General features: G+C 36.8%; 1 protein-coding gene across 3 annotated transcripts in view; it reads right to left on the reverse strand.

The window, feature by feature from the left end:
* MYO1B (myosin IB) overlaps window positions 1-16,433 on the reverse strand; it is a 114,043-nt gene that overhangs the window by 10,143 nt on the left and 87,467 nt on the right. The window contains exons 17-27 of one of the 3 annotated variants that reach the window (XM_074145753.1): window positions 14,572-14,798; window positions 14,179-14,379; window positions 12,853-12,946; window positions 12,259-12,408; window positions 10,027-10,095; window positions 9,058-9,144; window positions 8,682-8,768; window positions 5,826-5,912; window positions 2,633-2,707; window positions 2,087-2,221; window positions 1,087-1,193 (exon numbers count right to left, since the gene is read on the reverse strand). In XM_074145753.1, coding sequence (XP_074001854.1) covers window positions 1,087-1,193; window positions 2,087-2,221; window positions 2,633-2,707; window positions 5,826-5,912; window positions 8,682-8,768; window positions 9,058-9,144; window positions 10,027-10,095; window positions 12,259-12,408; window positions 12,853-12,946; window positions 14,179-14,379; window positions 14,572-14,798 — 1,319 coding nt within the window. The remainder of the gene's footprint in view (window positions 1-1,086; window positions 1,194-2,086; window positions 2,222-2,632; window positions 2,708-5,825; window positions 5,913-8,681; window positions 8,769-9,057; window positions 9,145-10,026; window positions 10,096-12,258; window positions 12,409-12,852; window positions 12,947-14,178; window positions 14,380-14,571; window positions 14,799-16,433) is intronic. The other 2 variants (XM_074145754.1, XM_074145755.1) reach the window with 2 other exon arrangements.

Genomic DNA, 16,433 nt, shown 5'->3' on the forward strand with positions numbered 1-16,433 from the left:
TACTGAGCCCATTACAAGAAAAAAGGAAATGTGTCACTAAAAAAAGAAACAAAACAAAACCAATAAAACATAAACAACCAAGCAGAGCTTTTCCATGCATGGAACTGCCCTTGTCAACTCTTGCAGATTCCTGTTCTTCCCTTTACTGACCCGTGCTTCTCGCTTTACAGTGCCTTGATCGTGCTCAACTCCAACTATGGCTTCTAAAAGAAAACTCTCCTGAGATGGACAAGACCTTTGTTTTCAAGAAAAACACAATTCCTAAGTTCATAAACACTTAAAAAGTTCAATTCAATTCATTTCAAGGACATCAGATCTCTATTTTGTCAGTTTTATTGCATGCAAAAAAAAAAAAAAATTGCATTCCTTAAGTAAAATCAGATACTACTGCACTTTCTTAAGTAATGCTAGCTCTGTAGGTAGCAATGACAAGTATTTACCAGTTTTTAAGAACTTAATCATCTGAGAAACCAAAAAACCTACATGCAGAGAATTCATGTTTAAAAAGTCTCCAATTATAAAAAAAAAAAAAGTTCTAAAATGGAAATTAACTTTTAAGCGTTTTTTATTTTAAGCATCCTTTCAAAAAGATATATACAGATGTATCTAACTCTTAAATCACCGACTCTTCACATTAGAGCATTACGCTGAGTGTACCGAGTTTGAAAATGGGAGAGCACACCTCATCTGGGAGTGACATTGTCACTTACAGCCTTTCAGTTCTGCATTTACTGGTTGCAGGAACGAGCATGATGGAAACTAGGGGAAAGGGTGAGAGTTACTCTCTTCTAGAAGTTCTCCAAACTTTTACAATGTGAACAGGTCATGGAGGTCAGAACAACAAAACGTCCTGGCTTCTGGACAGTGCTCAGTATCACAGGATTAGTGGACGGCAACAACATCTAAGTTAGAAGCAAACTGAGATCAATTTCCAGGATTGTAAAGTAAAATGATGGAGGGACATTGTCAAAGAAAGAAAAGGCATTTTCCTGCTTAAGATAAAAGGCAAAATCTTACTTAGTTTCCTAAATCTATGTAAGGATATTGAATTTATTGTACACTAAACTCAGCAGAATAAGTCATTACCTGGCTGGATATAAAGCCTTCTTGTCCTTGAAAAGTTCACTTGCTTCCAGTTTTTCTTCATATATAAGCTTCTGCTGATCTGTGAACTGGTCTCTGTACTTTTTACACTACAAAACATGATACATTAAACAAACCAGAAAATTATCCTTCCAAATCTGATTTGACCACAGATTGTTTGCTTATTGCTCAAGATGCACATTCTTTGTATACTTCTGAAGTGACTCAGCTCCATCCTACATGCCGCCGCAGCACAGTAACAAACAGCAGAGGTGTTTTTCTCCTCGCTCATTCTAGATACTTTGGAATTACACCAAAAACAATCTCTAAAACATATCATTTAAGCATGCTGCATTTGAACGCAAGCTTAATCTATCAGATACCAGTCACCTGGGAGACTGTGCTAAAAAGGTTCCCAGAAACATACATAATTCCACGATTGTGGAAGTTTATGTAAAGAGACAGAAAGAACAAAACATAGCTGAGAGGATGAATTTTGCAGAAAGAAGGTTTCTGTTCCTTGACAATTCACAGAAACCGTAGCCCACAAGATTAGTAAAGCATCTCATCAGCACTTGTACAGATTCTCGCCGCTCTCTCCATACAAAGATCCAAAACAAATTTCAGCTAACCGCAGTTCATAAGTAAAAAATTCCATGCAATACTTCCAATGTTGGGCTAAGAGCTAGTCCCAGTCCTGGCCACGGACACAAGTATAAGCTACCAATTAACAGGGAACAGGCACACCGCTTCACTATGAAGTTAAAAGCTGATGGCAGGAAGCAATCCTCTCTCCCTAGCCCCAGAAGGGAGAAGGCAGGATAGTTATACCCCTTGCAGGCCAAAAACAAAGATCAAAAGACACACTCCTTCCAAAAAAATAAAATATCCTGTCTGGAACAGGAAGAAATACATCCTAAAAATAAGCTCTTTATGAACAACACAAAACTACTGAAAATTGTGCGATGAAGTTCTGTACAGACTGGACCAGATTGTGTCCTACCCTCCACAAATGGAAAATCCTCTTTAGCTCCTTGTGAGTTGAATCCAAGAAAAGGTAAGGTCTCGCTGGCCAGTTTTTATCTATTGGTGATAAAGAAGGCATCTTATTCTTCATTTCCAGGAAGTATTTTTGCATCTGTGACAAAATTGAAGCAAGATGTTTTATTAACGTTCAAATACCAGAGTTATCGAAATAAGCAAGGAAAAGCAGATGCTCTGTGATTAAAATCACAGTTACCAAGCTGCAACTCTCAGCTTTCATAAACCTGAATATGGATTTAAAAAGCCAGGTATATTGAGAAATGCAGATTTAGATATTATACGAGTGTGGCAAATGCTTAGTTAGTATCACTCCCACACCTTCAAAACACTATCACTATCCTTTCTTTACAACATCAGAATACTTAAGTTGTCCATTTTCCAGATGCTTAGCTTGGACGTTTCCTTACAAAGAAAATCAAGGCCATAATACAGCTGTTAATTTTGCTAGAAAACAAACATTAAAACACAGAAAAAGTACGCGTGCTTTGTACGGATATATACATACAAGTCGCTGAAGGGTAAATTCATAAATTTTTCTTCCAGCATTGGCTCTGAAGAATTTCCTGTACTCTCTACGGACCTGAAAAGTTAAACAAACCCTCAAAGTGAATACAAAGAATTAATTTGTTTGCACAAGTACTTTTTTTAATAAAGCTCTATGGCAGAAAATACTAAAAAAACCATACAAGCATGCAAAGTGTTCCCTGAAATAGGAACACTAACTGGGTACAAAAAATATATGAACCAAAACGTGGACCAAGAAGTCAGAAAGTTACCTTGGATGACCTGAATACAGTCATTTGCAAATTTAACAGAGAATTTGAAGTACTTTCCTCTGAAAAGGCAAGTTATTCAAATATTGTTGAATTCAGAGCATGAACCTATTTTCACAGGGTTTTGCATAAAGTTGGATTTAAAAAGTGACACTGAACTGATGTTAATTATATAGTTAACTAATGAACTGTTTCTGATTTTTCTCCTTTAAGATTTTTAATAAACAGAGATTTCTATAATAAAAAGGGATTTTTTTTTTTTTCAGAGCAGACTTATGCATGAAAAAACTTTGCATACAAGTCTTTTCATTCCAAAAGGGAAATAAGGTTTTGGTGCTTGATAAGAACAGGAATCAACACAAAGGTTGCTTAACGATAGTAAGCTTGATATTTGCTCCTAAAATTTATTTAAAAGCAATTAATCAAAAAAAGTGATCACTGACAACCACTCTTGCAGGTGATACTAATTTTTTATATGTGCTTGTAAATGCAAGTTTTGGAGTACTTGTTTTACCCTTGGTATTTCTACAGTTCTAATTAGCATAGTATCTAAATTTTCACGCTCAGAAAACCCAATCTGAGAGAGAGCACAACTGGTTTGCAGTTTCACGTGAAGCCCATGCTCACATCAAGTGAGCTGAAGCATCCCCAAATTTTTATTTCTTTTTTTTTTTTAAACTTTGGCACAGCCTGCAACACACCTGTTAAAAGTTTAGAGTGAAAACCACGGAAAATATCGTGGCTTTGCATAATTTACCCCAGAGCAAATTTAGTGGTTTTAGCTAACTTCCTATGTGTTGCTGAGTTCACTGTAACCAGAAAATAAAGGGAAACCCATGGAGGAAAAACCCACATCAACTTACAGCAAAAGATTTGCTTGGCTTACCCTGGCCCACCTTCTGCCCCATACTGAGTGTCATGCATTTTAAGATAAACCAGCATTTTGAAAGCAAAAATCTGTCACCGTTCTGGGATTAAAAAAAAACCACAGATAAATGGGTTTTGCTTAATTACACATTAAGATGCATCAACAAAACTGACAGCATTCGGGTGTCTTCATTCTATGCAAATCCAGAACATAATTTTTTCTTCCTCACTTTATAAGAAAAATTATTAGACTTCTTATTCACCGATTTTCTGTAAGGTTTACTGCTCTATAATTAATGTACATCCTTTATTTATTATTCAGGGATGGAAATTAACACATTTAAAGCCACTCCAACCACAATCATCCCAAATTTCACCATGTTCTCATAGACTCTCTTTAATGATGTTACTTTATATTATTCTTTGTGAGCTGCAAATAGTGCAAATTAATTTGGAACAAAGGGACTAATATACACCCACACATCCTATTGGCGCTGCAGGGAAGCTGCAAAGCAAGCAATGAGAAATGCAAGCCATTCCAGAAAAGCCTATATCTGGAAAGTACCACAAATGCTAATAAAATCTACTTATCATACAATCCAAAAAAAAATAAATAAAATTCAAGAGTTAATTGTTTAATCTTGATCACTTGTATCAACTTTAAATCTTCACCTCCATATGTCATGGGTAAAAATACTTTGCCATCAGACAAATGAGAACTGCCCGTGGTAACATTGGTGTTTTGGAACTACAGACTATGTTCTTCATTCAGAAAAATCTGCATGTTTCAGGTAAGACAAAATTGATGCTTACACTATTTAGAAAATACATTGAAAAACCACACCACAGACAGGCAGAAATATATTCCTGCTGTAATGTGCCTTAAAGATTTTGGATTCATCAGTTTTCATTTAAATGCTGCTGTTTGATATAAAACAGCCTCTGAGTTCTCAGGAGAGACGTATTCTTGTTTTAAAACCATAGAAACAGACCCACTTTGGCAGTAGAATTGCAAGTGTGATTCTGATCTGCAAAATGACTTCTTAAAATGGCTCCTTTGTATTTCCAGCTCCGGTTTCCATGCATGTATTGTAATGGATTTTTTATATACATAATATGCATATATTATATATAATTATCTTTTGTCACTATTTTTCCAATTTCATCATTGACAGAATAAGTATGAGAATATGAGAGCTGGACCTTACCCTGCATTATCAAGTAAATTTTTGCTTTTTATACTTCTGTAGTCTACAATATCCCTATTAGCAATAGTGACACCCAACCAAACAAAACTGATTTATAATTCCGCAGTTCTTCAGGATTGTATCTGTAAAACTATGTTTTAAAACTGTATTATGTATATCATTTGGGAACAGACCTGAAAAATCTCAAGATGCCATTTTCATAGTCAATTTACAGAGCAGAACTATATTTTTCCAGATCACAAATGTGTTTTCTTTTGCCAACCAGTCCTTGAAAGCAAGGGACAAAACCAAAAAGATTCTTGTCTCAATTTTTCTGGGAATTCATGGCTGCCACAAGCCATAGGTAACTGAATGCAATGGCATGGCCTAAAAAGGCTTGACGGAAGTGACAGGACATTATTATTAGCTTTACATCATGCCCTCGACACGGGTGTCATGGGTCTAACCTGAGCAGCAGTGAGAGTCAAACAGCTCCACCCTACTTCCCATTCAAACAAGCAGAGGTCACAATAAGAAAATACATGCTTGTAATCTGGATAGGATCTTTGCCAACGTAGGTCAGGTTTTTAAGTCAACAACCATAATAGGGTCCTTTCAACCTGACATTTGTCTTTCACTTGAAAACTGAAATTCCCGATATGGCCAAAAACACCTGATGCCTAAATATTGCTCTGAATGAGGCATTTTCAGCTTATGAGTCATGAAAGTCCACGACAAAATTAAGCAATGCAATTCTGTGTAAATATCATCCCTACTAGTGAGCCCACACAACTGCTTCTTTATTAAGAGTTAGTAAGGTGCCACGCTTTATCGAGTTCACGTTGACAGATGGGAGTGTTTGAGAAAGTACCTTCAGTCCAAGCCAGTAAGCCCAAATGACTGCAACAGCATGCTTACGCCTAGCCTCCTCCTTCAAGCGTTTCAATTCCCTTCGAGCCTAAAAGGTTTAGATAGTGAACAAAAGAGACAGCCCGATGCAGATAGCACAACCACCAGGAAAAGGCTTCTCCCAAACAGAACAGCCAACTTACAATCAAGATACAGAAAGATGAAAGAACAGCGTTTAACCTTTAAAACCCAGCATGTCTGTGTGAATTGGTGTGAAGCCACACAGGAGGTCAAAAAAAGCCTCCGTTGCTGCTTAAGTGGCATGCACAGATAAGAATTTTGTCAGCCCCATTATTTGCTATCAGCGTTTCCATCTTCTTTTCTGTGCACACCTCGCAATCAGTGGTAAGTCAGTCTCATAACTTGATTCTAATGGAGAACTTTGCCTGCAACTGCTTCAGCAAAAAGATGCGTATGAAAATCAGGAATTACTAAAATCTCACTATCTAGTCACTTCTTCCACTGGCAAGTGCCTGGGCAGAACAGAATCAACCCTGGAACTATGTACACCAGGGTGAATTACCTGCACTGTATAGAGGGCTTTTATTCTGGAGGGTATTTTTAATTCTGTTCTATATGTACTTTAAAAAAATATTCTTCAGCCTGGTAAATTATGTCTGTCTTTATGGAATGAAGGGGTAAACCCCCCAAACCTAGCGCCTTCCTCACGTACAAAGAGATAGGCACCTACCTACATTTCATCAACCACTCCCATTTTAGGAAAGCAATTTGCAGAGTATTCTAAACACAAAAGCATGTGTAGGCAACTTAAAAGAATCTCGCATTTTCAGAGATACCAGTTATCTGATGATACAAGTCAAGCAAAAACAAAAAGTTCCAGTATTATAGGATCAGCAACTCTAGAGATATGTCTGCAGTTGTAAAGTTATATGCCGTCAAACAGACTTGGGCAACAGCAGTTCCAGGCTGTGCCGGTTCTGCTTTTCTGATGTAGCTAGAGAGGTTAATTTGCATTACATCTAGGCTCTCATAAAGAATATGTTTTCACTCATCTGCTGGGCACAAAAGCTCCTACTATACAGTACTATAAAAACAAGGACTCTGCAAAGCTAAGTATTTGTCTGTCTTGTGAAAAGGAAGGAAACTAAGTACTTGTGGTCTATAACTTTTTTATTGTTTTATTTCGGTAAAGCAAGTGATCTCTGAAGATAACTTCCAGAAACTTTTGTTTTAAATATTCCCCTGGGAAAAGATAAAACATCACACCAATAACAAGTTTTATCAGATACTGTAATTCTTTTTCTAATCTTAATTCAATTTAGATTATTATCTTTGAAGTTATATATATATTATAATATTTAAGGAATAAGGTGTCGATTTGTCAAGAAATTCCTGTAAGCCAATTGAGAAAAATAATATATATATATATTATTATATTTAAGGAATAAGGTAGCAATTTGTCAAGAATTTCCTGTAAGCCAATTGAGAAAAATAACCACTAAAACATTTTAAAAATTCTCCAAATCTACTATGTATATAAATGAGGAGCTCTAACACAGCTAACACTATTGCATCGCTTTCTGGATGTGTCCTTTTTAATTCTAAAGAACACCTTAAACCTAGGAAAGTAAATTATCACTTCTGCAGTACTGAGCAATTTTGGGTGTGAAAGGAACTCTGGTTAAAAATAAAATAAATTATCAATGTATTGCACTTAGATGTAGAGGAAACAGTGTGTCTGTCAAATTACATAGCTACCTAAATATCAAGCTAGAACTGAAAAGACGAAGAGTCTCCCAAGAATGAGGGAAATACTGCACATGTTTGTTTGGATTCCCAGGGCTGCCATTTCATTAGAAATCTAATAGATTTATATCAAAATAGCAAAGGTCAAACTTGGCACTATACTCCAGATGTAATTTGAGCAAATTTCTCCATCTAGTTGGCAAGGTGTTCTGACAACAACCCCCACTCCTCTCCAACCTAAATAATAACTGAAAGATGTTCTAAACTTAACGTACTTACTGAATGCAGTTTTCAACTGAGTTACGAATTTATTAATTGAAACCAATAAATTTTTGGCCTTTAGTGAACAGCATTTCAAACGTTCACATAACCCACAACTGCAGGCTGGGGATTAGCAAGAATCTTTCAGTGGGACTTAGCTTCTGAAAACAAACAGCTGATGCTGGAATTCCTGAGATTTTTCTAGGGCTGTAAGTTTAGAATTGCAAACTAACATCATTTTCTGCTAAAAGATCAGGTCATAAAACCATGCATTACTTGTACTTACTGAAATTTTCTCAACTGGTTCAAGTCACAGCTAGAGAATCGATTAAACCAATTAAAATCAAAATTTAGTAAAACTTAATAGCATTGGTTTGAACTTGAAAATTAAGACGTTCAGGGTACAGAATATATAGCCTGGTGAAAATCTCAACTGGATCACTCAGTGTCACTGAAAGCACTTGTTGGGGGGCGGGGGGGGAACCACACCAAAAAAACCCAACCTTCTCTCCCCCCGCAAACCATGCTTTGCATATTTACATGTGGTTAAATGCATTTCCTAATTTGAGAATACCGCAATCCAGTAATTTTTAATCTAGTCTAATGGCTTGTTAGTGCAAATCACTACTTGGCTGCCATGCAAAGAAATTTCCTACTCTACAGAAAACTGACATACAGAACGTTGTCAGGTTTATTAAGTGTGGCATGAATGGAAATGGAAGGAATCAATGCTCATGCTCTATTATTTTAAAGTCAATTGTATTAGTCATGAATTCTCACTATTTACTACTGATTAAATGTTGATATTGTTGGGTAATGAAGAGAGGCATATGACATGTGCATGAAGTACCTTATATCCAAGCCAGTAAGCCCAAATAACAGCAATAGCATGTTTATTTCTAGCCTCCTCCTTCAGTCGTCTCAGTTCCCTTCGCGCCTGTGATGCATTTGAAAATGGGATATAGAAAAGCTTAGGAAAGAAAAGGTTACTGCAAGTTCCCAATGGTGCAGGAAAGGAAGAAAGAAACCATTCACTACAAACAGCAAATATTAAAGCGTGTCCCAGAGTCCCAGACTGCACCAGCTAAAACATGTTAGCAGCAAAGAGAAACATAAAAATTGGTAGTTTAAGCCACTGAACGTATTCCCAGATAACTTTATCCTGAAGGGCCTTCTTCATTCTACGTAGAGACAATTATGTGCACCATATATTGCCATTTTCTTACCTGGGTACCATGCCAATAAGCAGCAATTATTGTTGCAGCCTCATTACAACGCTTCTGATGCTTAAGTTCCCGAAGAAGTTTCCGAGCCTGTAAACAATTGAAAACATTATTTTATTCAAACAAACAACTATAATTTCTTAATGATGTTAAACTAAGGCACTGCAACCTGTAAAGAAAGGCAAAAGCAAAACAAAATGCCTCCAAACTCCCAAGAAAATAATTTAATAAATGCTACACAGCCTGACATTTGCCTCTCCAGGGAGGATTCTGTGTGTAAGTGAGATTTTGGGACTGGCAGTTCAGGGGATTTTAGTTCAATTTTTAATTTTCTCCCAGACTTGCAGCATCACCTGAGATATCTATATGTCTGTCTGTACAATGGCAACAATACTTTTCCTCATCATAGTATATGTCATATCCACGTAGACTGCAATAAAGAATAAATCACAAGTAAATTGCCTGGCTTTAGGTCACACTTAAGGCTGCTTTCACACCAGGCTTTTATCCATGGCAGTGCTACCACAAAAGAGCACGTTCTCCAATGACAAACAGAAAACCGTAACTCAAGGTGATGCTTTTACCCAGTTTTCTTCAAATAACACTTACGGGCAAAGACAGCACATCAACAGTTAGACTGAAAGGATATTTCTAACTCATTTAAACAAAACAATAAATACAAAGTATTTATTAAGGGCAGAAGATGCCCCGAGGATAACCCAGTAGTTTAGTGAGGTCCCAGCCTTCTACTTGCACTGTTTGCAGGGATTTAGAGCCCAGGCTACAAGCAGATATCCCAAACTCACCTCTTCTATGGCAAACATGAGTGTTTAATACCAGCTGTGGCACAGCCACAGCTCAATGGACAGAAGGCATGAAAGTTAGGAGGCTCAGTGCACTTGAAATGTGTTTTCTGGCCTACTCCTTACTGCACCATGTGCATACATACAGCTGCAGTAACAGGAAACTCACCTTCCATCCTCTGATGTAAGACTGGACTATAATAGCTGAACTCTTTATCTTCTGATACTTCTTTTGTTGCTGTATTGGAAATAAATATGTGATGCTTAGAACAGAATAATGCAACTGTAAAATATTGTATAATAAAACCTTCATTACTTCCATTTGAAAATATGATTAAGGAAACAAGCACTATATGTAAAAAGTGAACAAATTTTGACCAAGCAGATCAGAGTGTAGACTCTGTGTTCAACTCGAAACAAAGCACATCAACAATGCTGCATGGACAATGTCACACTCTGTTTACAGAAACAGTAAGTTCATGGTCAGCAGCACAAAAGTGACATGGATTAAATGCTTACAGTAACAGCTTTATTTGTCTTTCCCACCAACAGAGTAGCATACAAACCATCACAATTGGTCAGGTTTGTTGGCTAAGCTTTTTACCATGTTTTCATAAGACTTGCGCTGTTCCTGTTACCCACAGCCCCATTATAATGCCAAATGCTGATGATAACTCAGGAATAGGAAAAAAAACCAACCCATGGATTTTTGAATGACATGCTGGAGTATTATGCAAGTATGCTGGTTGAACAATAAACTTCCTGGACAGCTGAGGCTTTTCCTTCTAAAAAGCTCAATTCTCCAGTAGACCAGTAGTTAGTGTAATACTAAGTGAACAACAGTTAACAGACTTCGCAACATGGTTTTAGACGTCACACTCAGCCCACTCAATTACAGTGAACATCTCTGTGAGGGAGCTAGAGAGAATCCCCTCTGGGCCACATCAAGGGCACATTCATGCCATGACAGATGTCTGCCATGCCTTGTGAGGGGACAGACAGACGAGTGTCTGCAGATCCTTTAGCCAAGCCTCCGGCACAAGTTGTTGTCAGAAAGCTTTGTTCATGGAAGGGATACACATTCCTTATGAAACCTTTCGAATCACAGTGCCTAAAGTCATGTTGGGTTAGGAGAATGGTGCCCTTCGTCTACATGAAGAGGTTGAGGAAATATCTCTATCGTCACCCGTAAGTAATTCTAAGGGTCTTGCTATGACTTCATCCTGCATTCAAAGACAATTGCTGCCATGTTTCACCGCTAAATCAATAAGGGTCTACAGTTAAGAAATCCACAATGATGTGAATTTGGTCACGTATTTGTTTCTGTTTCTTTATATTAAAAGCTGTGCCAATCTAGCTGTGGTAACTCCATTTTTAATTCATTAAGATTGTATGAAATCATAATGAAGCCATATGGGCACAATGCAATTCTGTAATTATGCTGTTTGTAGAAACAGTACATACATTCAATCACAGAAGTTGAGAGAAGAGTTTTTACAGTGAAAAAGCATTTATTGATACTTTTTTCAAGTTATCCATGCTTCTTTCTAATTATCCAAGGTAACCAAACCAAATACTACTGGCTTTCAAGATGATAAACAGAATTGCTTGTCAACTGAAAAACAGCAATTGTAAATTCTGCAACTTGCAGTTTAAGAAGATGCTTTCTTTCCATATCATATATTTTATCAAGCTTCCTGATATGAACACAATAACAAAATGCAGCTGAGATGTTTAAAAATTGTTTTAAAACTTAAAAACAATTAATCTTTTATCATATAAGTCAGTGTTATTTACCAGCTGATGAAAAAGGCATGAGAGAGTCATGACACAGAATACCCAGTCTACAAACAGATCTGGAACTGTTTTAGAACTGTGTCAATAACAACTACTGAGCTACGAGTCTTACATGCTATAATTAAAATAAATCCCTGGGATCCTCCCAAGCAGCATTCTTGAGCCTCAAATGCAAAAGGTTCCAAATAAGGCAAAAATACAAAAAGCCTTAGGAATGACTGAATTCCACAGAGTTGCACATGTATATTACTGAACATTTTTTACACATTAACCATGTGTTTTGAGAGCACTCTAAGAGCCAGAAGCACAGCATTTTAGGTGAATGAAAAAGACTCTTCCCAGCTGGGCCACAAAATCCGGCTCTCCCAGAGCTAAAGGGCTCTGGTGAGCTTTTTAATTATTTAAGTGCAAAGTAAATACTTAATAGTGGTCACCAGAAATGAAATTTTCTTTTATTCACATTTTTAGTACTTAAATACTAGCATAAAATTGAATTCTTTCAACAATTCTCCATACATATCAAGGAAAAATATCATGAGGGTTATTGGAAAAAACATATTAAAGAATAAAAAGAACCCCCCATTTAGTATGAGTATTATCTTACTGCATATCTCCTGTACCAGGAAGCAATCACAATCTGGCTTTTCTTCATTAACAAGAAGCGTGTGCGGCACTTCCAACCTCTATAAATCTTCTCAATTAGAGTAGCCAAGTCCTCCAACCGCTGCTTTCTCAGATCTTCTAGTTTGAAGAGCTGGGTGTGATGGTTTTTAGGGTTTTGTTTGACATTGGAAGAAAAACAGTAGGGGAGAAGAGACCAAAAAACCCATAAGCACAGCTATTGCAAGAGAAATCTCTCCATCATTCAAGTCCCCCTTCAGATGCGTTTTGGTTTATTCATCTTCAGAGCTGTAGGCAGATCCATCAACATGGATTGTGGCAGATATGTTGCCACAAGTCAGTGCATGAAAGTTACATCAAATTCAGGCTGACAGCTATTGTAGTGTCTTGATTCACACCAATTATAATAGGCCTAATGTTAAAAAGTGCCTTTTTTAATGCTATATTCCACAGCAATGTATCAAAGCACTGTATCTAGAAAAATCTGTAGTAACCAGCTAGTGAATTATGCAGTTCATAACAGGCTATCCTCCTGAAAAATGGCTTGGTTTTGCAGGGAAAGACATTTTTCACTTACCGTTCTTGGGTTGCGGATGAATATCTTTGATCTACCAAATGAAAATTCTTCTTCAGGGATTTTCAATTCATTAAACAGTACCTTTACTCCAGCCCTAATAAGAAGTAAATGAGCTTAGCAAACATGACTCCCAGCTCTAAGACTTCTTACTTTACATACTGACAGATTAATTTATGGAAAGTATGTGAAAGCGTATTTTAAATTCTTAAATAGTGCTTGACATAAGAAGATTGAAAACCTAACTCACTCACTGGTTAGTTAGCTAAAGGCAAGAATAATAACTGTAAAGATTCGGAATAATTTGAAGAAAAAAGAGCAATTTTTATTTAATATCATCAGCAATGGCCTCTTTTTCCCTACATCTATAATGATTTTACTTTAAAAAAAAAAAAAGAAAAAAAAAAGGAAGAGCTCTCACTCTAATGTCAAAATGTGAAAGACTGACAAGTTTAACAAATGCTAATGTTCCATACTCCACCAACTGCATTTTATAAACGTCAACAAAAAAGAGACTAATTGCACAGAACTTTGTGAGGATTCTAACAATGCTATTGTTACCAATACTGCACTTCCACCGTTATCTTGAAAAACTAAAGATTTAAACTTTAGCCAAAGATATTAATCTATTATGAAAGAAATTTAAATTATGCTATTGGTTGCCACGTGTATAAAGAATTAAGAGAAGCTCATTTGCCTACCCAAGACTTCATCAGCAAAAATACATGTGAATAACATGCAATTTAAGATTACCTATTTAATACAATTGATTTGCAAGAGGTAAATCACAAATCATTATTTAGTGTTTTTCTTGAAAAGACAGAGGAAGACTGCGTGACTGTCTTCAAAGAAATGGGTGTTCCTACACTTTGAAAGCTGGTTATTAAAGATAAGTGTCCTGATCATTCCAGACCTCCTTGTCATTTTTATTCCACTCCAGCCACTCACTCTCTCTCCCGCTGCTTTCTTTCAGGCCCAAATCAGTAAAGGCTGCAATATATTCTAAAAACAACATGCTCTCCTAGCTCACGTGCAAAATCTTTTCCATTAGTAGATTAGTTCATGACTAAAATCATCTCCTTTGCCAAGGAACTGTAATTTTTAGCCTACTGAAAAGTACAGGTTTCCCAGTGAATGAACTCATCCAACAAGATGCTGAGGAACAACATACAAGTAGAACACTTGAGCCTCGATGGCTTAATTTCCTTTTAAAATACTTGAAAGTTCATTAAATAAATAAAAAAAAAAATTTTAAAAAATCAGAACATGTGGAAGATAGTAATTTGAATTATTGGAGCAGGACAGGTAAGAATAGTGATGTCTTCCTACCTGGCTGGTCCTCTCCAGTGGGGCCACGTCTGCTTGCACAGCATTTTGTACCTTTCCAGGCAAGGCTCGTACGCCTGCCTGAATGCATAACCTGCCCTTCTGACCCGGACGTTCTCCAGAAGACCGAGGTAGCGGATCTGGTGGCACACCAGGGCATCATTGAAAACATGTGCAGCTTTTTTGTCATTGGGTTTGATGCACCTGGAGAGTGAAACGAACAGGGACACTTGTTTGCAGCATTGTACGCGTCAACAACTATTATTTTGAGTTTATACCATAGATTCCAATAGTTTACCCTTGGATATCATGGGGTTTTTTTAATTTTTTTTTTTTTTTTTTTTTTTTTAACTTTGGCAAACAAATCCACCAAAGCTTTGTCATAGGGTAATTTACCTAATGTAGTTTGGATTTTTTGTCTGAAGATTTTTCATCAGGGTAGCAACCGAAGCCTTGAACTGTGAACCTGCTGTCGGTGGTCTCTTTAGATTGATCTTAGCGGGGTTACCTTCTGGGAACAACGCTTTGATAAGAGAATGACTGGCCTTCCACATGGCCTGGGAGAGGTCACGGTACAGAAGATCATTATTTTTGTCAACAAATCCTTCCACCTGGTACATAACCTGAACGATACAGAAAAGTCTCATCAGAGCATGTTTTGAACTATAACACAGGCCAATTTAAAATTGAACCAAGAAATTGATTTTGCCTTCTTTCTCACTATCCAAAACAAACTAAAGACATTTCAGGTTTCCTTTTAAATTTGACATTTGGAAGACTTTTTGTCGAGCAAAATTTCTGTGAACACGCCTCTTGAGAATGATGCATTTTCTCACACTGCTAACAGTTCCTTGTGCTGATCAATTCTGGTTTCTGAACTTTAAAAACCCTTCTTCTGTGATAACTCTGAAACAGCACCACTTGCCAATACTCCAAAACAATCCTTTTTTGGCCGACAAAAGGTTTTCTCCCTCTTTTTTGAATCACAACAGCAAAAATACCCTTTCCCTTCAAAATAGTAATGCTTACGTTATTTGCCTAATCCAAACAAGATATGAAATATCACCTTTTGATATGGAAGCAGCCAGCAGCTATCTGTGCAGTCCTCAGGGGACTGTTCTTTTAAAGGACTTTTACCAGGAAAACAGTCCAATGACAACAAGCATGAATGCAAAGCTCTGACCTGCAGCTGGAGACCCAGGAGGCGTCCAGGGGAACTTGGAATCTCAGATTGCTACTGGCTTTTTTAATTTTTGAGGGTAGGGAATTTAGTTTGATTAATTTTGACAAGTCATCTGGCTGGTAACACACATTCTTCAGCTTCGTGATTTCTCAGTTCTGTGTAGATATGTACTATGTACACAGAATACTGAATAAAACTAGTACTGACACAGCCATATTTCACACAACAGCAAGTGACTGGGTACTCAGGTGACATTTTTCTTTGGAGTACATGTTTCTGTTTCTGACAGGTGTGGTAAATGCCACTACTGAAAAAAAACTCTTCATATGAACTTGCTTATATTTCATAAAAGGAGAATCAAACTTTTGTTGTCCAGTGACAAGATCAAAATGTTCTCAGCTGAGGATGGAAAAACAACATTCCGCCCAAAATAGGAGGAATTCACTGACTGCTCTACTGGGTAAGCGAATGCCAGTAACAGTCGAAGACCCTCACCGCCTGCTAAGACAGAGTCTGTTTGCAGTCCTTCTCAAAGCACTGGGGTATTTTCAATTCACTTGGAATTGGGACAACCAAAGAAGTTCCTAAGTATTAATCCCTGATAGATTATATGCAATTGCAAAATATTCTTAGCAAATACATAATGTAAAGTTAATGAATGGCTGCCTCAAAGGTAGAAAGTATTTGCAGCACTATTTCGTATGAGCAAATTATTGAACTATTCAAAATTGTAAGATTGAGAAAATATTAAAAAATAGGGAAGTATGAAACAATCCTACCAGAGCGGAACACTTCCGGAATATTCATTACTCTGTGAAACAGTTCAGCAGATTCAAACAAGAGGTGTAGAGTTTCAACCCCTATGCTTACTTTTAATTTTTTTTAAAAAAATAAGTTGTCTTCTTTTTACAAATTTAATGATTTTTAATTTTCATTAATAAAAAGTCATTAATTTCATTAATAAAAAGTGATACATCAAAAGCTATCAGACTTGTATTTATTCATACTGCTTATGTAGTAAAAAGTAAATACATTTGCAAGCCCTCTGTATAGCTTTCTCTTCCATCTGTTTAAA

Source organism: Numenius arquata, chromosome 3 (assembly GCF_964106895.1).
Source record: "Numenius arquata chromosome 3, bNumArq3.hap1.1, whole genome shotgun sequence".
In the NCBI taxonomy this organism is placed as follows: domain Eukaryota; kingdom Metazoa; phylum Chordata; class Aves; order Charadriiformes; family Scolopacidae; genus Numenius; species Numenius arquata.